This window comes from Parasteatoda tepidariorum, chromosome X1, assembly GCF_043381705.1.
Source record: "Parasteatoda tepidariorum isolate YZ-2023 chromosome X1, CAS_Ptep_4.0, whole genome shotgun sequence".
NCBI lineage: Eukaryota > Metazoa > Arthropoda > Arachnida > Araneae > Theridiidae > Parasteatoda > Parasteatoda tepidariorum.
The window spans coordinates 12,991,635-13,017,023 of NC_092214.1; the positions used below are offsets into that span (position 1 = coordinate 12,991,635).

The 25,389-nt window shown below is 28.5% G+C and overlaps 1 protein-coding gene across 1 annotated transcript in view; it reads right to left on the reverse strand.

The window, feature by feature from the left end:
• The window catches only part of LOC107454823 (defective in cullin neddylation 1 domain containing SCCRO), a 67,652-nt gene that overhangs the window by 23,373 nt on the left and 18,890 nt on the right, over positions 1–25,389 (reverse strand). The window contains exons 3-5 of the mRNA XM_016072130.3: positions 10,880–11,048; positions 8,907–9,037; positions 63–145 (exon numbers count right to left, since the gene is read on the reverse strand). Of these exons, the coding sequence (XP_015927616.1) occupies positions 63–145; positions 8,907–9,037; positions 10,880–11,048 (383 nt within the window). The remainder of the gene's footprint in view (positions 1–62; positions 146–8,906; positions 9,038–10,879; positions 11,049–25,389) is intronic.

Sequence of the window (25,389 nt, forward strand, 5' to 3'; positions counted from 1 at the left end):
AAAGTTTTTGATTATAATAGGATTAAAATTTTAGTAAATAATATTAAACCATGACAACTCACTTTTAAAAATTGACACCACAGGTCCAAAAATTTAAACCGACCAGTTAAAACTATATTCCAGTAAGCAATAGCCATATCCAAGTCTGAAATACAAAACATAGAGCATTAAATAAATGAATTTGCATGTAACTGAAATTTTAAAAGCTACTACTGAATATATATAACTCAGATTTGTATTAAGTTTTCATTTTACTAAATTTTAATTAATATTATTTCAATTTTATTTGTGATCAGCACAATATTCAGAACAACACAATATTGAGAGCCACTCAACTTTGTTTTGCTGTTGATTAATTTATGCAAGATGCTCAAAAATTGAAATGCATCTATGACACCAAATTTTAATGTTTAAAAGCCCAGACATTCCCGAAATTCTAGCTCTTACTTTATTGAGACTGTAACAAATACCTACCCTCATATAAGGTACAGTTAAACCTGTTTATCTCAAACCCCTTTATTTTGAAAACCTGTATATCTCAAAATTTCTAAAATTCCTGACATTTACTATATAAAATCAATGTATTTTCCATGTCTATCTCAAATTTTTTTTTCAAAATCTCTTACTGGAATTTCTAACAATTGAGCACAAATGAGTAAACAACGTAACAAATAAAGAAGGTTAGACATCAAAAATCTTTAAAAAGATTATTTTCAGTGTTAAAGGTATGTAAAATTTTTTTTAAGTAAATAGATATATGTGGTATAATTAATGTTCAGAAAAGCCTATATTTTTCTACTGAAAACAATTAAAGCCCTTTTAATCGAATTTGTTACTTAAATTTAATTTTCTGAAGGATCTGTATAACTCGAAATCTCTTTATCTCAAATTTTTCGCCTTTCCTGTGAGATTCGAGATACACAGGTCCGATAACATTAAAACTTCTGTTGAAGTGAAATCTGCGCTTTGTTACAAGACAATGATACAGTTTTAATTTGAAGATTGCCAATAAACTATTATATTTTTCAATAAAGTAATTAAGAAAGTATTGTACAGTACACAAAATGAAACAGCCTGAATAACTTTTGATCTAATTGCGGAATTTCACGAACTAGGACTCAAATAATGGTTCATGGGGATGACCTCAAATAATCTAATCAATTTGTGCAGATGATATTTTAAGCAACAAAATCAGGCACAAAAATTTACTTTCCATGAATAAATATATCCTTTTTTTGACATATTTAGATTCATTACTTTCAAAATATATGGGTAGTCAGAATTTTGGAAATATGGTCCTAATAGCTTGATCAGGATTAATTTTACTTCGTATTAATATTAATAATAACCCTTTAATATTAATTTTACGTTTTGCTTAATTTGCTATATCTTGAGAACTTTTTCAGCAAATCAAAAAATATTTGCACCGTTATAAAATTCGTTATTAAAAGAAATTTCCATGCAAAAAATAATTTCTGATAATCATTTATTTATTTTTATTATTTTACTTGATAATAGTTGAAAAATTTCGAATTGTAAGGTATATATTTCTTTTCATAATTTCAAAGAATGTAATTTTTTAAAAAGCAAAATTTAAGGGAAATCAGTCAAATCTATCTCTGTCTATCCTCTTCGCATCAGCTGGCACATAAAGCCTTCCTCCTGTTCTGAGCCAGTCCTCTTACTTCTTCCCAATGCCGTAACTTCGCATCTCGGGATTTCTGTACTCAATCTCTAACCGTCATTTCAGCTATTTATGCATCATGTTGGCGAATATATTTATGAAAACAAGTTACTTGTTCACATATAAATTGGATTACAAAATATTGTAAGTTTTCTAGAGGGCAAAATACAAAATTTGAGCGAAAACGGCTAATCCTTAAAAATTAAATTTTAAAAAAGTCACATGCATAAAACTAGATTTCTGAGGAACTATTCAACCAATTTCGCTCAAATTTTCTATTTTTTTCACGTGGAATTAAATACTTTAAAATGAGGCAAAAAACTGTGTACCGTACAATTAAAAAATTTTCAGACTACTATTAAATAAAAAAAATTATAAATATTTACAAAAAGTTATTTTTCGTATCGCATTATCTTTGGATAAAAGTATTTTATAATTGCGTGCAAATTTTTTTTAATTCCTTTAAGTTCTCCAGCTATGGCGAAATACGAAAAAATAAAATTAACATTTGGGGGTCCAAACTTAGGACCATATTTCCCAGATTACTGCTACCCCCTATACACAGGGGTTAAAAAATCGAATCCGTTGAACAAAAGTTATGTTTATTCAGAGAAAGTATGTTTACTGCCTGAATACGTAACTTAAAATAAAATATCGTTGGAATAAATTGATTAGCATATTTGAAGTCACACCCTCGAAATATTAAAATGGAGTCCTAGAATTTAAAGATACGATCATTAAATCAAAAGTTATTCAGGGTGATTCTTTCTTTGCTCCCTGCATGTTAATGTTACCTATTTACGACATCTCACAGAGGAAATTTGACTAGGAAAAAAAGCTATTCATGTTGTCTACTCTTGTCCTTTTTCCTCTAAATATAATGCTAATAATAAAATACCAATTTTTCAAACCTCTTGAATCCGGTTACTATATTGTTAGGAAGGTCTTTTCAAGACAAATCATTATAAAAATGAAAATTATTTATTAGTTTTAAATCTAAAAATTTCAACTCGCATAATGGAAATTGAAGGAAATTATAGACTTTTTTATTGGGACATATACCCACATTTTAAAAAGTCACAATTGAACAAATATCCATCAATTTTTTCTCTATATACATCGATTAAAAAGACAAAGTTGCCAAACTCCAATATGGATAGGGTCCTTAGAAATATAGCCATATTTTCAAAGGAATTCATTTCTGAATATTTGGCCTATTGAAACTTCTGATCAGACAGAATGTCAAATAAATATATGTATTCATGACGCCATGTAATTATATATGACAAAATTATGACGAAGAGCAATAGTTTCTTTGAATATTCCAAAACGAAAAATGAGAAAAAGTCAAAGCTTTTTCACTAATTAAAAAAAATATTTTTAATGGTTTGTCATGACAATGAATTTTAATTGCTACAAAAAATTTCAATGAATATCTTCAAGATTGGTTGCAGAAAGATCATCTTCACAATTAAAAAAGTATACATCTCAAAAATTTTTTAAAAAAAGTGGAAAGGTAAATAAAATTAAAGCAATCTTGTGTGAAATGTGTTCATCTTGTTCCGAATCATTTTATCTGGTTTAAAAACGAAATGGCAATGTAAAAAACGGAAAACAAAGTTTTTTTTATTGATAAACAGAAATGTTCATAATTTGAAGAGATGATAATTTATAATTCTGATGGTCGGATAAATTCTTTACTTTCATCAAATGCATAAGTTAAACTCAGAAATTAATGCATAAAAAGAGTTCTTAAAAAGTTAATTAGCACAAATAATTACTTTGATCATCCTATATGATTTCAATTAAAAAGACTATATGATTTTAATTAAATTGCGCTCAACACTACCCCACCTCCAAATGTTACGGAAACAAATCGTCCCAATCTTAAAAATATGTTGTTTTTTTCTAATTAAAGCAGCTTTTATTACTGATAATAATAACATTTTATAAAAAATTTTAATGAAACTTTTGCATTAAAAATATTTTTTCATTATTTTAATTGTTTAAAGCAGGGGGGGTCCCCAACCCTATGCCCGCGGGCACCATGGCGCCCGTCGATCGGTCTAGGTGCGCCCGCTGCTTGTGCCAAAAGATAAAATATTTCAGTTTTCCATTTCCCCATAAAATGCTATGCAAATACTTACATAAGTACGTTAGCTCAGTAAAGGTAAAATACTTGATATATTTCTAGAATTAATTGAGGAAATAAAAAATTATCTTGCAGCCAAAAATCAAATATTTTTAGATCTAAGAGATCCCCTTTGGCTAACAGATTTGTGTTTCATAACAGACATAACGGAAAAATTAAATAATTGAAACTTAGAGCTGAAGGGAATGGACAAACATATAGCAAGAATGATAGGGGCTATAAACTCGTTCAGAGCTAAGCTAGTTTTGTGGATATCACATTTGAACATGAAGTCTCTTGTGCATTTTCCATGCATGATCAATTTGAAAAGCGCTTTCAACAATTTTATATAATCGAGATATTTGATTACATATTTTGTAAATCCTTTTACCAACCAAATAAACGTGACCAAAATAGCAACACACATTTCAGAATTTCTTCAAGTAAGGCGAGAAGTGGAGATAGAAATTTTGGATCTTCAGAATGACATTATCCTCAAAACTATTGTATCAGATGAGAAATTCTGGAATATAGTCGTCAGAAATGAATTTCATTCTTAAAAAGAGCAGCATATAAAATAAAGTCGTTTTTTGGTTCCACATACTTGTGTGAATCACTGCTTTCAACAATAAATATCATAAAATCAAAATATAGATCCCGACTTACAGATGAACACCTTGACGATTGCTTGCGAGCAGGAATTTCACCGTATTCTCCCAATTATGAAGTGCTGGCCAGTGAAATGCAATGCCAAAGATCACATTGACTGTATTTTATATATTTTATAAATAATTTTTATACTTTGTATGGTTTGAAAAAGCAATTTAGTAATAATTTATTTTACACAAGAATATTAATACCAATTATATCCCTAAGTTAAATTAATTTGTAAAATTAAATTTTTTGTGCTTTGTATGTAGTGTGTATTATTACCTATGTCTATCAACTATAAATTTATCTTAAAAAAATAAATGGTGCCCGCCATTCGACCGATATTCTGGTATTTGCTCTTAGGTACGGAACGGTTGGGGACTCCTGGTTTAAAGTATAAGTTGAGGCTAATTTTTTGCATAGTAATAAAAATTACCTTTGTTTAAATAAATTATTGTTGGTGTATACTTAAATATTTTATATGGTTTATTTCAAATTAAAAAAAGGGAATAAATGTTTAACGTATTTAGTGTTTCAGCTCTGCTCTACGTAATATCATTATGCTATAAGAAAAGAATAAAATAGCAAACTTAAAAGAAGATTAATTACTCAACCCAATCGTGTTATTTCCCTGTTTTGTGAATTAACAGCTTTTCTTTTTTTCTTTTCTTAAGTATATAAAACTGCAATAAAACTGCTTTGTTGATCTTCAGAAATATTGATAATATATTTCGGGGTGTGTCATTTTCAAAATTTTTAACAATAGCTAATACCCCACACCAGAAGAAAGGACCATACAATCACCAAAGTAAGTGCATGTTTTGCATTCAGTATATCAATTGAGCTTGTATGGATGTGTCTGATAGATGACTTGAAACTTTTTATTTTTAATGCATTAGTTGTAAAAGATTTCAGATCAACAGATACTTTCTTTTGAACTGAATTTTGCAGCTTTTAACAGAAATAAAAATACGTAAAACTTCTAATTATATTATAAACAAATTATCAAATCTTAGCGATGTAACATTGGATACAATGAAACATTTAGCGTACAATATGTACCGTTATTGAAATTTTAAAGATATCAAATGCTCCAAAATTTTGTTTTGAATTTCTTTTACTTTTTTAATTTATTTTATTATTTCTTAATGTGACATAAAATTTTTAGGCATATAGACACGCGAATTTTTGCTAAGAAAAATTACAAGTTCATTTTCTATTAGCGAAAAAAATGTATTAGAATTATGTACACAGAAACTGTCATATGCACGTAATCTCATAAGTATTAGCTACATAGCTTTGTTCTTATCACCAGTATTTTTTATTAAAAAAAGGAAAAAACTGAATATTTTAATAATTAAGTGCAAGCATGAAAAATAAATAACGTAGTTAAATGAATAAATGATAAGTTCTATGTACGAAATATTATTGCAGAAATATCCCGTTTATTAAAAGGCATTTTAAATAATTAGCATTAAACGTATTCAATTTGTCCAACAAGCAATATTTCAAAATTAATTTTATGTAATAAAAATATTAATGATTTAAATATAATTTTTTTTCTCTTATGCTATTTGTTTTCAATTTTTTAAGAGTGCACTCAGTGTTTTCACTACAGCGCGAGAACGCGAGAATCTCGCAAATTTTTTTCTTTTCTCGAATTAAAAAATGATTACCGCGAGAAATTCGCGCACTCTATAAATCAATTTCAAAATTCGCGAAATTCTCGCATTTTGGAAAAAGCTTCGAATTACGTCATTTAGAATAAAATCAGTTTCACTTTTCTTCCTGGATCTTCATTATTTTCAACACTTGCCCCGTTATCTAGCTTCCCTATTTACCAGTAGGTATTGTTCAGAACCTTTTCGAACAAAAGAACACAACCCCTCCGAACCACGGAACCCCTTTCAGAACACATTTCTCTGCAACCACGTGTTTACTGTAGGTATGGTTTTTCATATAAGACATTCAAATTTTTTTATACACTAATGTAAGATGGACAAATACCTAGTAAAGGCAAAATCTTCTATGATGATGCAGCAAAAATATTCAATGCTTTAAAAAATAGAAGACGTTAAAAATGTATTATAATAAAAGAAACGATTTTTTTTCCAAGTCTATTTGTATTTTTTCAGTTTTTAGAAATCTCACTTAACTTTCTGAAATCTCACCCTGTTTTTGAGAAAGGGTGAGAAATTGTCACCCATTTTTTTCTATGATGAAAACACTGGCACTTTATGCAATATTAAAGGAGAAAAACAAGTAAAAAAATTAAACAAAATCTGGAAAATAAAAATTTGCATTTGGTATCATTTTTTAAACCGATAAATGAAATAAACTTTTAAAATATAAAATAAAAATTATGCCGTTCACTGTTTTATTCATATTGCATTTCAACCAGTTTTGAAAGCTTCTTTTATTAACAATATCTAATGTGATAAATTTGTTTATAACTTTAAGACAATAATAAATCTTCAAACAAGGCTCGATTTATCAAAGTAAAGTGTTTCTTTTGTAGCGGTCTCTATGCAATCTTTCAAGAATCAAGAACATCAAAATACATGTTTTAAAAAAAATAAAAATTTTAAATAATTTGTAAAATGTTTGCTTCTTTTTTAGAAAAATTGCTAATATACTTAGAAGAAAATTATCTATAAATGTATCTCTTGTAGAAGTTTATTTATAATCCTTCAAGAATCGAGATCACTAATATACACCCTGTTTTTAAATAATAAAAATTTTAAATAACTTATAAAAGAAAACTTGCTTGTTTTTTAGAGAAATTTTTAACATATTTAGAAAAAGCTTTAAAAAATTATGTTTTAGCTTTTCTCTTCACTAGAAAAAAAAAAGTATGCCAGAATATGTATAACTATACCAAAAATAACTACTGGTCTACAACCCTGCTTCTTCTCCCTGCAGGAAACGTGAGGTACAAATTGCAACAAAATATTTCCTATTCATAACTGGTTAAAGTAGTTACCTCCCACAGACTAGGTGGGGGGATGAATTTCGGAAAGAAAGCGCCGTGGTAAGAGGAGAATTTTTTTTATCTTTGTTGCCGTAGCCAAAAGGTTAATTCGCAAATAAAGTTCTCAAGATGACGAAATGCACAAAAAAGTAAAATTAACATGACCAAACTTTAGACTTTTCTCCTGACACAACTATTGTGACCATACTTCCCAGATTGCCACTACATCTATATTTTATGGGTCAGGAACCCAAATCCATCAAAAAAAAGGGTATGTTTATTAATAGAAAGTATGTTTTTATGTCTAATTTTTTAACTTAAAATATCATCAGCGAAAATTGGCTTTTGTTTTCCCACTGCACTATTTGTATTCAATAATATAATATTATACCACTTATATTCCATATTATAAAAAGACTACTTACATTCAATACTATTATTAGGCTAAGATTAAACTATTTTTTAACCCTACACTAAAAGGTAAACATAATTTATGCATTTTTTTAAAAAAAATTTTTATAAAATAAAATTTGAAATTAAAAAAATTGCTTATTTTCTTTTACATGCAATACTCAATATTGATAAAATAAGAAATATATCAATATTAAATATATAGAAATATTTAATCAATATTAAGATATTTAAAAATACAATACTGAATATGTTACTAAAAAAGTATATACTATTATTGTACTACTTTTTTACAATGCTAAGATTATAATATATTTAAACCTGCACTAAAAGAGAAATGTAATTTATGCATTTTTGAAAATATATATATGAAATAAAATTTTAAATTAAAAAAATTATTTTCTTATAAATGCATTACTCAAGATTTATAAAACAAAATATACTAATTTTTAAGGTCAATATTGAATTTGATTAAATACTGATAAGTAAAATTTTATTTAAACACAACCTTTTTGAAAAAATCCACATGCTTGTCAAAACATAAAAATAGACATATTTAAACTTCATAAATTTATTACGTTATGGCTCATGACTTTTTGGTAGATCAAAGCAGGATTTATGTGTATCATAACTTATTAATGTATTACCACACATAGTGGTCGACATATCATACAGAATTATGCAAAAAAAAGTGGTAGAACATATTTGCATACATCAAGTATATATTTTTTCTGTTCTTTTAAAAAATCACTGTGTTTTGACTTCAAATTCAAGCTCAAATATTTCTATTACTACTATGTTATGGTACATAGAACTATCTTATATCTCCAAAACAAATGTTGATAATGAAACCTTTGTGCTACCACTTTATTTTTCAAAAAAAGAAAGATACTCTCAAAAGGACAATAAGCACATTTAGACTTATATTTTTTGGGGATTTGTAGTTTATTCATAGGTTATTAAAAATGTTAATATCTGATAATTAAGAAAAACAGCTACCAAACAACACTAGTCTTTCATATAATTAATTTCAAAGTACTGCTGTTTTATAAACTTACCTAAACCTTTTTGACCAGGATTTTTTGCATAATTAAAAGTAAAATTATAAAAGTCCTTAAATTTCACAGCATCTTTTAGCTCATTTTCAAGAGATGGCAGTTTATGCTTCAATTTTTCTATAGAATCACATCTGAAATTCAAAATTTACTATTATTGTAATGTAACATAATTCAAAAGGAATATTTCATCATTTATCAAAAATAAATTATTTGATATAATCTAGAGAAAAAATGTTCATTAACAAAAGCATTTTTATTAACTGAATGCATCAAAATATTCACTGAGTTGACTTAAGTCACAGAATACCTCTTAATATTGTGTAAGACTTCCTGCATCTAAGAAGTGCAGCAACTCAATGTGGCATGGACTCAACAAGTTGCAAAAATGTTGCGAGTGCAAGATTTTATGCACCAACTGACCTCTAGATTAGATCCCATAAGTTTTCAATAGACCCACTGGAACAAGAAAGTGGGGAAGGCCGTGGTTAAGATGGGCTGACTGTGTGGAGTCAGGTTTTCTTGCAATTAATGAAAAGAATTGGAGATCATAGATAAATCGGTAGTCAATACAGAGAAATCTTCGGAGGAAGGCATTGGCCCATATTGGGCTATCAGGCCAACTATGATGATATTCAATAGGATTCATGTCGGGCGATCTAGGCAGCCAAATTACTCACTGGAATTGCCAAAAATGTTCGTCAAACCAGTCATGAACAATTAAGGCCTGGTGACACGGCCCATTGTCATCCATAAAAATTACTTCGTTGTTTGGGTACATGAAATCCATGAATGACTGCAAATGCTCTAAGTAGCTAAACCTAATGGTGCAATTGGACCTCAGGAACCAGTTCATGCCATGAAAAACCAGCCTATTATAGGGCAACCACCAGATTGCACAGTGACAACTCTAGGGTTCATGGCTTCATCTGCCCCACCCTCTTCCATAAGCTCTCACAGCTGAAATTGTGACTCATCTGGCCAAGAAACAGTTTTCCAGTCGTCTAGGGTCCAACCAATATGGTCAGAAATCCAGAGGAGAGGCTGAGCATGATGTCCAGTCCCCTATATTTAAAGAATTGCAAGAGCACATTTTTCGAAAAATCACAAGTAGTTTATTTACATTAAATCTCAATATCAGAATAAGAAAGATATTTCAAGATTATTTTTTATAAAGTAAAGAAAACTTAACTGATTTTTTTTTAATATTTAATAATACATACATAATTTTAAGGATCATTAAAAATCAACAAACTCATACTGAAGGTCTTTTCAAAGGCACAGGATTTCTGGTTCGCAAGCTATAGTTCGTTCACCAGAAGTTGGCACTTGGCTCCGCCTTCCTCATGTGGTATCCGACGATACTATTTTGCTATTTTTGGGAGAAGGATGCGAACAATCTTAAACAAGGTTACTATTTGGCGATCATACGGCAAAAATGTTTATTTAAAAATCTTTAAGAGCATTTTTTTACATTAAATATTTCATAAATTTGATGATATTTCTCTCTTTTGAGTGAATAGTTTGTCCTTTTTGAAACATTTTGATAGGAAAACAGCAGTTTTTAAATTTAAAATATATTTAATTATCTAGAGTAACGAAAGGTATAATAGCAGAAGATAAAGCGAAGTAAGTGACTGAAAAAGAATTCACTGTTTGCGTTTGGCGTGCATTAAGGGTTGTCTCAATTTTAAGCGCGGAGACCTTTCTCCTCTTACTTCCAAGCTGAAATTAACTCTTCCTCCGATGAGGTGGTCAACTCCTGGTCAACGAACTATACTTACAATGAAAATTATTTTTGCACAGAGAACTCAAAGCTAAATGACGAAGTTGAATCAGGGCAAAGCTAGGTGGAAAAATAGAAAATAAACATGTTCAAAAACATGTAACTGCGCTTAGGCATTCATGAGTCCCGTTTTATTATTCCTGCAATTAAAACAATAAATAGTTAAAAATATTATTTCAAAACTTCTTACCCTAGTTCATTCATACCACATATAAATTCTTCTTTAGTAAACTCACATTGAGTGGCCGCTTTAAATTTCCATGCTGTTATTAAAACAAGTCTACTATCAGGAGAAAGGTTAAGATCCTCAAGAAATTTCATTACACCATCAGCTGTTATTTTTTCACTTTCATGAGGATCTAGAATAAAAAATAAAGCCTTTAGAATACACTAAAAGAATTAAAAATAATTTTTAAATTCTATGAATAAGATACAGATTTTAAATATAAATAAATATTAAAATTTGAAAATCTACAATTCTTTGCTTATGCCTACTGCAACAACAGCATATTTCCTTTAGAAAACTTTTGAACGATCATTTATTTCTTTTCCAATCAATACTTTTATCTTTCATATAACATCATTTTGATATAAACAAAAAGTTAAATTCAAAACATAAAACTTGAAATAATAAAAAAGTAAGGTTAGTTCCGGTTGAGATAGAATCTAGTTAACATGTCTTATATACTAGTGAATTGGAATTTTGTAGTGGTTGACACACTACAGTATTCCACCACCAGAATTATAGCTGATAGAATTTGATGAACGGATACCACTAGTTGATTCATTGCTGTTTTGTGAGAAGCCAGGAGAGCTGTATTAAGATCATCATACTTTTTTTAGTGGTGATCGTGAGCTGTATTAAGTTCACGGTTGTGGTCGCTCCTGCGTTGCCTTTAGAAGCTGAGTGAATACGTTGTATGCTGTGTGTGATCGATACCGAATAGCAACAGTGCGAGGAGGTGGATAATGTCGCAGTCACAAATAGCATGTCAACTGCTCAATGTGGACCATCCATAGAAGTAGGCCTGTTCAAATCGAAGTAAGAGTTTCTGACAAGGCAGGCATGTCCACATCACATCCGAAGGTCACCAATATGAGGATAGTAGCTATCAACGATGTCAAAATTCATCTATGAAAAGGTACCCCCAACATGGAATTCAGTTAACATGTCTTACATACTAGTGAATTAGAATTTTGCAGTGATAGACACACTATAGTTCCTTACAGTTGATTTAATGTAGAGTGTGAGAAATAAAAAAATGGAACACTAAAGTAACTATAATGTTTAGATTCTTATGAATAAAGATGCTCAAAGAGTAGACCTATAATCTGTGTTATCAAATACAAGCATGTACTTTTTCAAAAAGGATTTTAGACACTCAAAATAAAGAGGAGGAGACAATTTGGTAACCCCAATAGTTTAATCAGGAAAGCAGTAATAAGTTTAGGACCCTTATGTTAATTTCACTTTCGGTATATTTTGCCTTTGCCATAACTTGAACTATTTAAGAGAACTGGAGGAAAAAAAAATTACACAAAATTATATAACTTTTTAATTCAAAGATTCTTGGGCACGAAATGGAATAACCAATAAACCATGCATTATCATCTAACACTTGGTTAACTGCAAAAAATTCATATTTATAATTATATATATATTATGTTGTATTATTTCATTTGATAATGAATAAATAATTTTAAAAATGTTATGTATGCAAATTTTTACCGCATTTTGAATTATGTACTATATGTATCAAATAACAATGTATAAAACTTGAACAAAATTGGAAAAAAGGTTCCAAAAAGTACCAGTTTTATATTTTATAGTTCAAGAACAATTAATGGTAATTCACTTAAAGTTTCAGATTTTGTAATGTAAAATAAATATATAATTTAGAAAAATCTTATATCATTATTAAATAATAAATTACTTAAAAAATTAATTTTTGCACCAATACAAGTAGCTATAATAATGGCAAGTAGAAAACTCCCAAGCAAGAAATTACAAAATCATAAGCATTAAGGCAAATTCATAAAAAATTGAATAATTAATAACTAAATAGCCCAAAACAAAAAGATAGGATACTTCCTATATATTTTTGAATGTAAGCCAAGAACTTTTGGAAAATGTTTGAAAACTAAAGTGGTGGGTAGACTTATAATTGGATCTATGATTAGATCAAAAATTCCAGGAGGACATTGCATACAGAAATACTTTTCCTTTTGTTGAGCATTAGTAAATATAATCACAGTAAAAATATCATGAAAGGCACATACAAAACATAAAAATACATATAAATTTAAAAAGGAATGTCTAAATATGAAATGAGGAATGAAATTGAAGGAAAAAAACACATAAAAAGAACAATTTGAAAGGAATACTGCTATTTTTTAATCTTCTAATTAGGAATTTGGTAAGACCATGCTTCTTTTACTCACAGTGAAATATTTACTAGACCTATCATTGCTACAGGAGAGAGGGTACAATTTTATTTACAAGAGAGCATCTTTTTTTTAAATGTCGACTAAAATACAAGTTTTGAATTTTTGTGTGCTTTCTCAAATAAAAAGCACACTCTTTGGCTTATAAACAGATGGGCTTATATTCAGAAATATACAGTACATTATAGGTTATACAGCATAAAACTTAAGCTCTTCACAGTGAGAAAATAATAAATCAAAGTTTAAACTTTAAAGCCTAAAGAATAATAGGTGAGGGGGCAGGAAAACTTTGCCCACCACAAAAGAACAGGGAAAAAGAATTTTTTTAAAGAGTGATTCTCAATAAAATGTTTTAAATAACTTTAACGTGACACAGTTCAACCATGTAAGTTGAGAAAATAGTAGATGACAAAGATGCATACGATGGTTAATCTTCAATGCTTGAAATGTTAGATTTGATTGAAATGTTATGCAAAAATTAATTTCCTTCTTTGACAATATCATTCACATACGAATTTCTAATCTGCCTCTCACAAAAAACTTGCAGGTTGTGCAAAAGATTGTTATATGCCAACCTTCAATGCAACAGTCATATGCTTTGAAATAAATTCAAATGTTTCATCCAAAGCAAAGGAGGGTTAAAGAAAGACAGCTGAATAAATTTAAATTATGAATGTTAAAACTTTTGGTATATGATAGTGACCACTGTTTATTAAAATCACATTCTGAGGACTTTTGATTTCATAAAGCAGCTGATTTATAACCATACATATTAAACTTAAATACCATACATATTAAGCTTAATTAATAATTATATTTTCTTTTCATTGTTTTAATGTATATTTGACATTTTGATTAAAGATGAGCTACATTTTTCAATTTACAGAAAGGATTTAAAGCATTGGCATAATGTTTGCAGAATTTGAAAATAAAGATCCAATATCATCTAAAAGCTTATAAGAATTTATGCAACTTTCCATATTACCTTAAGTTTGAAGAGTAAATTTAAATACATTCTTAGCTTATCTTTGACGCATGTTCATGGGTAACAAATTTAACTCAAAATGAAGGTACCTTTTACATTTATACATAGCTGAATTATACTATAATGTGAGCTCACAAGTCCAAATTAGTTTAAAATTGTTGATCAATATTCTGATCCCACTTTTATTATTTGATGAAATAACTAGCAGAATAGATAACCTTTAGTTATTTTGTTCATTTAATTGAATGGGTAAAGCATTCTATCTATTATTTTGTTTACTCGCATTTGAATTTCCTTTTCAAAACAGCTACAGCTATTTCTTAACTGTAAGAGAAAATAATTTTTTAATGATCATTGTCATTGAAATACACCAAAAAAGATCAATAAAGGAAATTTACTAAATTTATATTCAGTAACTTCCTTATATTCATAAACAGTTTTTATTTGCATTCTTTTACTTTTCCCTATAGGTTTTAGTCTTTTTAAATCTGACCTTTCTCTAAGAAGTGCAAATCCACATCGGTAGCTATGTTTCTTTTATTTGCAAGTGGCAGACTCAAATTTGATATCCATATTCTAAACACCTTTCAGAATATGTGACTCGAAAGGCAATTCAAATTATTCAATAAAGAAAAATCAATTCCCTACCCTTTTTTTAACACTTTGCACTCAAAGAATCTAGTCAGGTAGCACTATCACTTTTATATCTTCTACCTCTTTAAAACTTAAAATTTTTACACCTTAGTGTTTAACAACCACTTTATTCAAAGGAAGTGGTATCCAGGTATTGTATGATAAATGCGCAAAAAATAAGTTTTGTCTTGCAAATTTTTATTAGTTGTATCATTATTATTTTTTTTTTAACTGTTGAAAGAACCCCAAACACAAAGGATTAAACCTTGAGTCCTCCAAAAGTTAGATTTTATAAAACTGAGATAGGATAATAATTTTAATGTAAATATAGTTTTAACATTATTTGATATTGTAATAATTCTATTATTCTTGCTGATTTGATTTTTAAAAAACAGCTGATTTTATAATTCAGTGATTTTATTAGTGGCAGCCACTGAAATGACAAAGTTCAAAAATACATAATTTTCTATAAGTCTTTATCAACATATTAACTCACGTAGACACCCAATTTGCAACTAGGTGAATTTCAGTAATATATGATATGACAAATATTCTAAGGGCTACATTAATAGTAACAAAACATCTAGCTTAGAATTGAATTGCAAGTTTTCGAATAAAGGTAGATGACTGAAAATAGTTTAGGAAGTCCTTGGTTATTTTGGAGGATGAACTTCAGTGATATATATACAGTGGAAATTTTAATATCCAGAATCGCCGGGACTTTGCCAAGGCCGGAAAATAGATTTTTCTGGATAATAGATCTTTAAGGTAAACAAACATTAAAACATTCTTATTCAAAAAAAAATTACCGAATAGACAATAATTAACCCTAATTTCAATCAGCAATATTTAAATTCGAATGGTTTGCGTGGTTGCGATATTTTTGTAGCTTTTGTTAGATTTCTGTTTGGTTTTCAAAATCTTGATATTTTAAAATGCCATGTTAACATACCACAAATTCTGAATCACCCATTTCATTTAATAATTTTTCAATACACACAATTAGCGACAATTCCACGATGAATACGTGTTTTCCTTTTTGGTACATATTAAAATGGATTTTCACTTAGTTTTTGAACTCTTAATGTAGGTAATACTAAAAAGAAGATTTTTCTTCATCAAACTTCGAGTTGTGCATTTTTCATTCAATTATTGACGATTCCCTGGCAATTCCACATGGATTTACGATCACTAGTGATTTTCATAGCTTTTTAAGGCTACATTATCATCATAGGAAATTTTGAATCGTGTATTTCTAGAATTACTTTTACATGTATTGGATTGATTTTTTTGTTCGCAGAGTTTTGTCGATAGCTTTTTCAACAGTTTGGTATTTCTTCATAGTTTTAAAATTTCAATTTCATTTTTAATATAACATTATTCAGGGTTGACACAAAAAAAATTAACAAAATAGTTGCTTTTAGTAGCCTAAACCATGAAAATAGTAGCCAAAAACAAGGAAAATAGTTGCCTAAATAAGAACAAAAATTCATCAAAAATATGACTGTCATATACCATGATCCATTCAGTCAAGTTAGTGGCAAATATAATTTTTATATAAACGCAAATGTTTATTTATATATATATATATATATATATATATGAAAAGTGAAATTCGTCCATCATAATATCGTATTAAAAATTGATTTTTTTTTAAAAAAATCATGCAGAATTTTGTAGCAATAATCATTAAAAAGGCGATTGAGAAATGAAATAGACTTACAATGGAGTCTGCGCTGATTGATCGAATTAAAAAGTGAAGACTCAAATTTGCAATACAAAATTATAAGAAAAAAAAATTATTATAAGGAAAAAAAAGTTCAGTCTGTTTAGAAACTATCTTGTGGGGTGCAGATTTTCCACCCAATTTATGCTTTAAAAAAATCAGCGTTAGGAGTTCAGAAAAGTCTCCCAATAGTCTCCCTTTCCTGAAAATAGTTGCTTTTTTAGCCTTTTCAGGCGAAAAAAGTTGCCATAGTCGCCTCATGCCAAAAATAGTTGCAAATAGTTGCATTTTAGTTGCCTGTGGCAACCCTGCATTATTACAATATGCTAATTCCAAATTTTGCTTTTGAATAATAACTTAATGACCTGTTTTTTGTCCAAATAATTTCATCTGAAATCTACAAATTAAGTGCGGGATTTTTGGTGGGAATAATCTTTTTTATGTGATACACGATAAAAAAAAATTTTGATTTTTTTTGTGCTGTAGTGAAATACTGAATTTTGTTTCAATTATATTCATTTTTTTAATATTAAAGAGGAAATCTGGTAAAAATCATAAAAAAGTGGGAAAGCAGACAATTCTCCTCCCTGCATACTTTTTTCTAATGAGTCATAAGTGAGAGAAAAAACAGGTACAGATATTGGACCTTTGTACTGTGTGTGTACATACATTATCATAAGAAATTATAAAGCTTTTCCAGTTATAAGTTTTTCCAATAGAATCTATTAACATGAAATTAGGATAAAAAAAAACAAGGTGTGAAAGAAGGACAATTCTGAAAGCTTTATTCTTTCAAGAATCTGGCAAAATAATCAGTGTGTACTCTTTGCACACCTTCCAACATTAGAGATTTTTGGAAAATATTTTTTTACTAGGAGTAGTAAAATTAAGCAGAGACTTATAAAACAAACAGAATTTTTATGAAACTTTTATCAGAACCTAAGAGCAAAACTATTTGTTTACATGGCAAACATTCTACAACAATTTAGAACAGAGGAAAAAACTGAATTTTGCATAGTAATATAAATTTCCAGCAACATGTTAAATCAAATTACAAATTAAACAATATTAATTACAAGTTAAATTAGAATAAAAATTAACTTAAAAATATACATATATTTTACTTTGAGTTTCTAGACTCTTTTCTTAGTTGTTTTAAAAGATCATTACTAATTGAACTCTCAATTTAAATCATTTCTTACTAAAAGCTAATCAGAAAATTTAACATTCTGTTTAAAATTGAAATTCAGTTTAATAATTTTTTCAATCTGTACTTCATATTAAAGTGTTTCATGCATATTGAATACAACTGAACATTCAAAAAATAATAATTTGTAAATGACCCGCTAATTCGCCAATTCAAAAAATTTTCAAGTATTCAATTTAAAATATTTAAAATAAACTGCAGAAAGAGATAAATTCAAAATTTTGAAACAACTAATCTAAAGCATTCAAGATTAGATTTCATATTCTAATTGTAGTAAGCATATACATGGCTTTCAATTCAGTCATGATGGAACAGGTAAATGAACCAAGCTTTTTTTTCTTTAGAATATGTTTCAAAAATTCATTAAATTTTCATACAATTAATCGGGTAAAAAAAATAATAAACAGTTTTTTTCTTTTTGTAAATTTTTTGGAGTGGATAGTCCCCTAGTTAAACATAGGAAAATTTTGTAATTTTAGACTATATTAAGTCTTATGATGAAGATCAGGAGAAAAAAGCAGAATTCTGAGTATCTCCAAAGGTGGCACTTCTCATATAGAATTGACTTAAATTATTCACAAGTAATGGTGGACTTCTTTGAATTCTAATTTATTGAAGAATTAATTCATTATCTTTGCTACAACTAATAATATTTTTTAAACTACAGCAATTTCACAGTAGTTGGATGGTATATCTTTTTCAGTATATTTAATAGAATGGTCGTTAGAAACAAAAGTACAAACTTCTTTAAATTCACCTCTTAAAAAGTGTGATTGGACATAAAACTTATTTCTAATAGATTCAACTAAAAAAAAAGTAAGAAAGAAAAGAAAGAGGAAAAAAAGAATTAGTAAGACCTGACCCTTGAACATCAAAGGTTAAAAAATGCCATATATTTTTCACAATAAAATCTCAGTCTATTGCTGTAGAAATGCTAAACTGGGCTCAATTCATAGATAATGACTAACTCTTATAACTGAAAAAGTTTTTAAAGAACAGACCAAAGAATTAAAATGATTTTTTTCTAATCTCACCCAAAAAAAATACATTATTTAACACGTTGACTGTCGTGTCACCCATATTCGAATAACAGCAAAGTTTCTGATTGTTTGTGTCATCCATATTGGCATGATGCTTATTTGACTACTTGCGAAGGATATTCATATGTATTTGTAAAGATATTTCACAGGAGGTAACAAAACTATTGAATTGTTATAAAAGTAAGACAAAAATGATTTATTAAGAAAATTGTTGTGAGCCTCGTAAAAGCTTTCTTGTTCACTGCCATTTGACTCACGAAGAGAAATTTTCCATGTTTCTGTTCGAAATTTCAAGGAGTTAGGGTAAAGATTTTAAGTTATACTCCTCTTTACTCAGCTGATTCAAACTGATCGTGTAAAGTGACAAGATGGGAAGCAATGGACACAAATGAACAGAAATGATACCATGGAAACAAACATATATTGAGATATTATTCTTGTGACCTCCAGAGACTCACATTATTTAATTTAATTTTATAACCATCGTTGAATAGTTGACCTATTTCTGGGTTTACGACTAACAATGTTCAACTCTGCATCCTTGTAATTTTGATCCCAATCCAGAAGACAAGGGAACTCCTGGATCAGTACCTTCAGAGGTATTGATTTGTTATGGGAATATGGAGGACTTTGAGACCCAACTGATTTCACGAGCATCAGTCACCATTTACTATACGGGGAGTCTTCGGCTGGCGGGGATCGAATCCACAATCTCTTCAGCATGGACCCAGTGCACTATCAAACAGGCTATCCCAGCCTAGACTCACATTATTAAAATATCAGTGGGAGTACTTAGCAGAATACGCTTTGTACAGTGGTACTAGTGGCCTGAAGGAGATTGCACTGTAAACGCGTGCAGCAGTCAACGTGTTAAGGAGTAAGAGATTTTGCACACAATAGTCAATTTAAGTCAAATGTTTCAAGCAAGAAGCAAAAATATATATTTTTTTAAACAAGATAAGTTTTAAAATATTAAGTATAAAAATGCTACATTGCCATACCCTCCAACTTATGAGGATTTTGAAAATAATTCTTTCTAGTGGTAGCGAACCAAAGTAGAAATTTTTAAAGCAAATGGATCTCTCATAAAACTTTTATCAGAACTTAAGAATCTAGCCATATGGCCTGCACTTTTATAAGTAATAGTGGACAAGTTACGCTAAAATTAATTTTTTTTAAATATTAAGACATTAATTTTGCTACCGTCTGAAAAGAAGATTTCTGAAACTACGGAAATTCCGTAGCAGTTGGATGGTATGCATTGCAAAAAATAAAAAAAATAATGTATATAGTCATAATAATTTATTAATTTCTAAAAACTTCATCAGTGATACACAACATTGAACAAGAAACTATGATAAAAATAACAAACATAGTAATCTGAGAAAATATAATTCTTATTAACTTTAAAGACAGAAATATATAACAGGCAAATATTGGTAAAGGTTTTAAAAGAGAAAATGTTTTGCATAGTTTTCTACTCATGGTAATCATTTGCAATAAATATTGTTCCTCTTTTTCATCTTTGGTGAGATTGGAATGAAATTCTTGTCTATGCATTTTTTGCTGTCACTTACAATGATTAAATTTTTATTAGTTTTTGGTCCTTTCAAAAATTTAGTCTCTTCCAAACATTTGTCTTCTAAATATAATATAATGAAAAACATGATTTTGTAAAAATATTGTTTAAGTAGTTTGAAATTTTCTGATGTTTTCTTTTTTTTTAAGTTTGTTTTTTGTAAAAGGTCCTTTTAAAAGGGCTTGTGTTATCCAAAGAGTTCGTATAAGGGCTTAATTTCATTATAAAGTTTTCAAATCCACACATTAAATTTTTTTATCACATTTAATATTTCTTCTCTTATCACATTTAATATTTCTTCTTTTAAATTTAAAATTATCTGCTGATATCCTAATTTGTTGACTTTCAGATTTAAGTGAATATGATTTTTACATCAAGCACATTCCTTGGCAACTCAACATTTTCTTGGATTATTCATCTACAGTCTCTGATGTTCAGCAGAAATATTTCAAGATAAATCATAACAGCTTATTCGATTTTTTTTGTTAATAATGCAAATGTGATAACTTCAGTCAGTTCCTTAAAAGATAATTAAAATATAATCTGTTTGAATTACTTTGAAGATAAAGCCTCTAAGAATTACAAGCCTTTAGCGTAAAATTTTCAAAACATTACTGTAATGTGGTCTCAAATCAACAAAACCAGGGTTGATGATACACTGGTCATATTAAAAGTTAATGACATTGATGCTCTTCCTTTAGGCGTAGTTTCTTAAAGATGAATGCCTTTGCTAGGCATAAAAATGCAATTAGCACCCCACATAGTAAAAAAAAAATAATAATAATCTCAAAACCTTACCCTAGAGTGTCAGAAGTACTTAGATGAAAAATATGAAGAGAAAAAGAACAAATATTTTATTGCTTATAACAAATATGCTATTTTTTATAATGGTGCAGATCTTTTAAAAAATAAACTATCTCAATAAGAAATAAACAAACACAAAATTAGTCTGTAAACAAGATATGCATATATTTTGTGAATTCGTAGGAAAACGTTTTCTTTTCAAAAAAGTTTAAAAAAAAGTGGTTCCTTTTTTCAAACTTTGAATAATAATTAAAAAAATTACTTATTTTTTTACTATTTTTTTAATTTATATCAAGTATTATATGTCTCTTAAAACAAGGCTTATTTTTTCAGTATACAAAAGAATATAAAAGTTTATCATAACCAGTATTTTCATAATAAGATTTCTTTTTCACTTTCTATTCACAAATAATGAAATAAAAGTTATGTACTCATTTTATGAAACAAAAAAAAATCATAATATATTTATGTTTACAAATTAAACCTGTTATTTTCAGCAGGTAAATAATAAATTATAAAAAGTTAAATAATGGAGACTTTTTGCATTTGATATTATAATTTGCTAAATTTAAAAACTCTGATTTAAGTGGGAAAAGAGTATTATTATTTTGAGATATTTATTTACAATGAATATTTTTTTTTTAATTATTACAACTGATTTTCTAATAGTATTCTATCAGCTATTGTTAAAATAAATACAAAAAAAATTGAAGAAAAACAACAAATGTATTCCTTAAAACCAAAATCCTAGCAGACAGCACAAGTGCATCCATCTGTTGACCAATGTATGAACTACAAATTCGGTCATTAAAACTATAGTACTAAATATTTGCATATTTAGTTTAAAGAACACAATAATAACACACACAAGCTTCAATGAGCAAATATACAAGTTCATTTTAGTAACAAATATAGATTTATCTTATTAACTTATGTTCATATATATTCAGTTTTCTAGATGGCTAATTATTCCTATTTTAATACAAAATTTTTAAAAAAAACTCATTTTTGCCATTTTAGTATTTCAATTAAAGATTTGTATCTTCACTTAACTTGTTTTAATTTATTTTCTTATACAGTAACAGAAGTAATTGCGAGCCCAACATAAAAATCCTCAAAATTTCTTGGGTAAAATCATTAAGGATGCATTTCAAAAAATTTATGTCTTTAAAAATTAAAATCATTGATATTTCCAAAACATGAAATTTTAAATAAATTATATGCAGAAAAATTTTAATGAATAATTATTTATAAGTTTACTTTTATCTCTAATCACATTTACTATTCTACCAGAAAAAATTTTTGCAAATGAAAGAGATGCCAAGTACGCATAAATTTTAGTTCTAATATTTTTAAATAAAATATACAAGAATTTTTATACATAAATGGGATCAATGATTTCCGGAAACTTCCAGATCACGGTTAGCGAAAAATCCGGAAATTCAGATTTTTTCAGGAGCACAATCATCTCTGCAGTAAGGCATAACAAAGTATTTTCCTTATAATTTTCTTACTACCTTCTGTTTGCTAAATATGCATATGTAAAGTTTTTCCTCCTAGGAAATCGAAGCAAAAAATGAAAACTTTTTTTTTCATCTGAGTCTGTTTTTTTCTTTCACTTACTAGAAGCTGATTTCATTTTCAGAAATAACCGGGCAGAGACTGATTTAAAAATTTCTTTTGTAACTTTGTGCAGGCGCATTTTCCCTGCATAATGAATTATTGAAATTCTTTGTATCACTGCATTTGACTTTCAGGCATCTAGTTTCTACAGAGAGATTAGTTTTTACCAGGCAGAGAGCATTGTTTTTCGGCATTCAGTTGGCCATTATGTATATTATCGACTTTAGGTGATGTCAGGGAATTTAAGCAGGGTGCGTAGTCAATTCTTTCAACTAAAAATAAGCACCTTTTAAGTATTTTTGAAGCACTAAAAAATATTTTTAAGCACTATATACATTAACAAAATGCAAAATAATTTTCTAAGACTTTACATGATCATGATAAAATAACTAGTTTCTGACAAAGAACTCTTTTCTTGATAATATTAGCCATTATATAATGATCAAGAGATATTTTGGTTCGATATCAGAGGGTGGATAATGAAGCCTGAAATTGAGAATATCTTGCAAAATCCGGCAGAGTTGCACATTAAAGTGCAAGAATCTCACCAAACCCAGCTCAGTAGATGCACATGCGGACTTGCAAGTATTTCATCAAACGTGTAAAATGATTTATGCTTTGATACACTATGGACCAACGATATGCCAAAATGGATTGTGGTAGAATGAATTGTGAAAATGTTGGATAGAACAATGTGAAAAGCATGCTGTTGCATAATATGTGGCAAAAATCGACATGGTAAAAAAAAAAAATCTCATTTTGCAAAAGTAAAATTAAGCACTTTTTAAAAAACACCCAATGAAAAAAGCACCTTTAAGGGCTTTTAAAAAACGAAAATTGAAACTAATCACCTTGAAGCACTTTTTAAAAACACTACCCACCCTTTTCAAAGTTAAGAAGAAAATATTGAAGTTTTCCTTTTATGTACGGGAAGAAAAGGATCTCTTTTTTTCCATATACTCAGCGTCTGATGATGCTATAATTCTAATTCAAAAATGCATGAAAGCGAGCCAAATTTTCCCCTGTCTTCTGGATACCAGATCTGTACTGTATTTTCAGTGTCCTAATTTTAAGTTATTTGCAATACACTCTTTTCTTTGATTATTAATTAGGTAAACAAGTTATCCTCTAAATCTAGATCTTTCAAATCCCTTTTCATGATTATTGAGAAATTGCTAGAATTATTGGATAATTGCAAGAACTCTTTTCATCACCAAACTTAATTCTCTAATACAGCAGCTTCCAAATAAAGTTCTGCAGAACTCAAGGGTTCTGTGAAAGAGTAAAAAGGGTTCCAAGATTTAGGACTTTTATTTAAACAGTTTTTTAACATTGTTGAACTATATTATTATACTTAGATCCATTAAAAAAAACTTATTTACCACTTCAGTTGTCTACACGTAAGTAAAATGGCAATGAAAAATTAAGAGCAATTTTTTAATAGCAATATAGTAAATAAATTAAGAAAAGGACATGCATTTGTATTAGTATTTTCTATCGCATTTTTCAAATAAATAATTCATTATTAAAGAAATAAGTTTTGTTAATAATTACTTAAAATGTTTATAGCAGTTCCTTTTAGGTTTCGTTTCAACAAAAACCACAGTTTGGCGAGTTTTATTCATTTTCCGCTTAAGTATGTGCCCAAGAAACAAATTCCTAAACTAGACTAGATGTATCTAATCTAGTTTATGGACTGCAAATTCAACTGTTGGACATAAAACCTAATTTAAGATTATTAATGATAAAATGATTTTAAAAATCTCATTCTTCTTAATAAATATTTTCAAACTAAAGTAATATTTCATTAGTTAATATGTTCACAATATGTAGAATCAAAGCTCCACTGAAAGAAGATTGATTATTTAGGGTTCCATAGTCGAAAAAAATTGGGAACTGCTGCTCTAGTAGACAAAAAAAAGCTTCAAAAAGGGAAGTAAAAGTTAAGAGGAAAAAATTTTATTGAAAATCTATTAAATTTTGGTCAAAAATTATTCATCATGATTAGGGCCCTATAAATTATGCGAAGATGCGGAAACCCGCATAATTCACAATTATCCGCATAATTTAAAATTTTCCGCATAATTTAAAATTTTCCGCATAATCGTAGCAAATCTGTATAATTTTTATTTTTCAGCAAAATGTATTCGTTTACCAGATAAATTTCTCTTTAATTTTTTTTTTCAATTGAAATATATCTTGTTTTTCAATTCCAAGAATCTTTTTGGTCAGGTGGTCAGATCTTTCCAAGAATCTCCCCCTCCCCCCATCACATAGCTTCTTATCAGTCGCCATCATCTTCAATAGGAAGCTGGCTGAACAGCTTTTGCGGTGTATAGACCATAGAGGTCACCGCTATGGTATAGACCACAGAGCTAGAAAGTTGGGGAAGAATGACTCCCCTCCCAAACTCCAGTCCCACCTCTTTTCTTTGCAGTTCCTGGAACTCCACAAGATATTGCTTGAGGGCCATGCAGTCCGCTTTATTCATTCTTGGAGTATCTGCTCGGTGCATGTGAGTCTTTTCATTTATTGATTTGAAATTAGTTTAACTCATTTCCACACAAATAGTCACTGTAAACATGTCTCTATCTAAAATTTTAAAAAATGCCATCTATATTTCTGCACAGGATAGATGTAAGCAATATCAGAGTATTT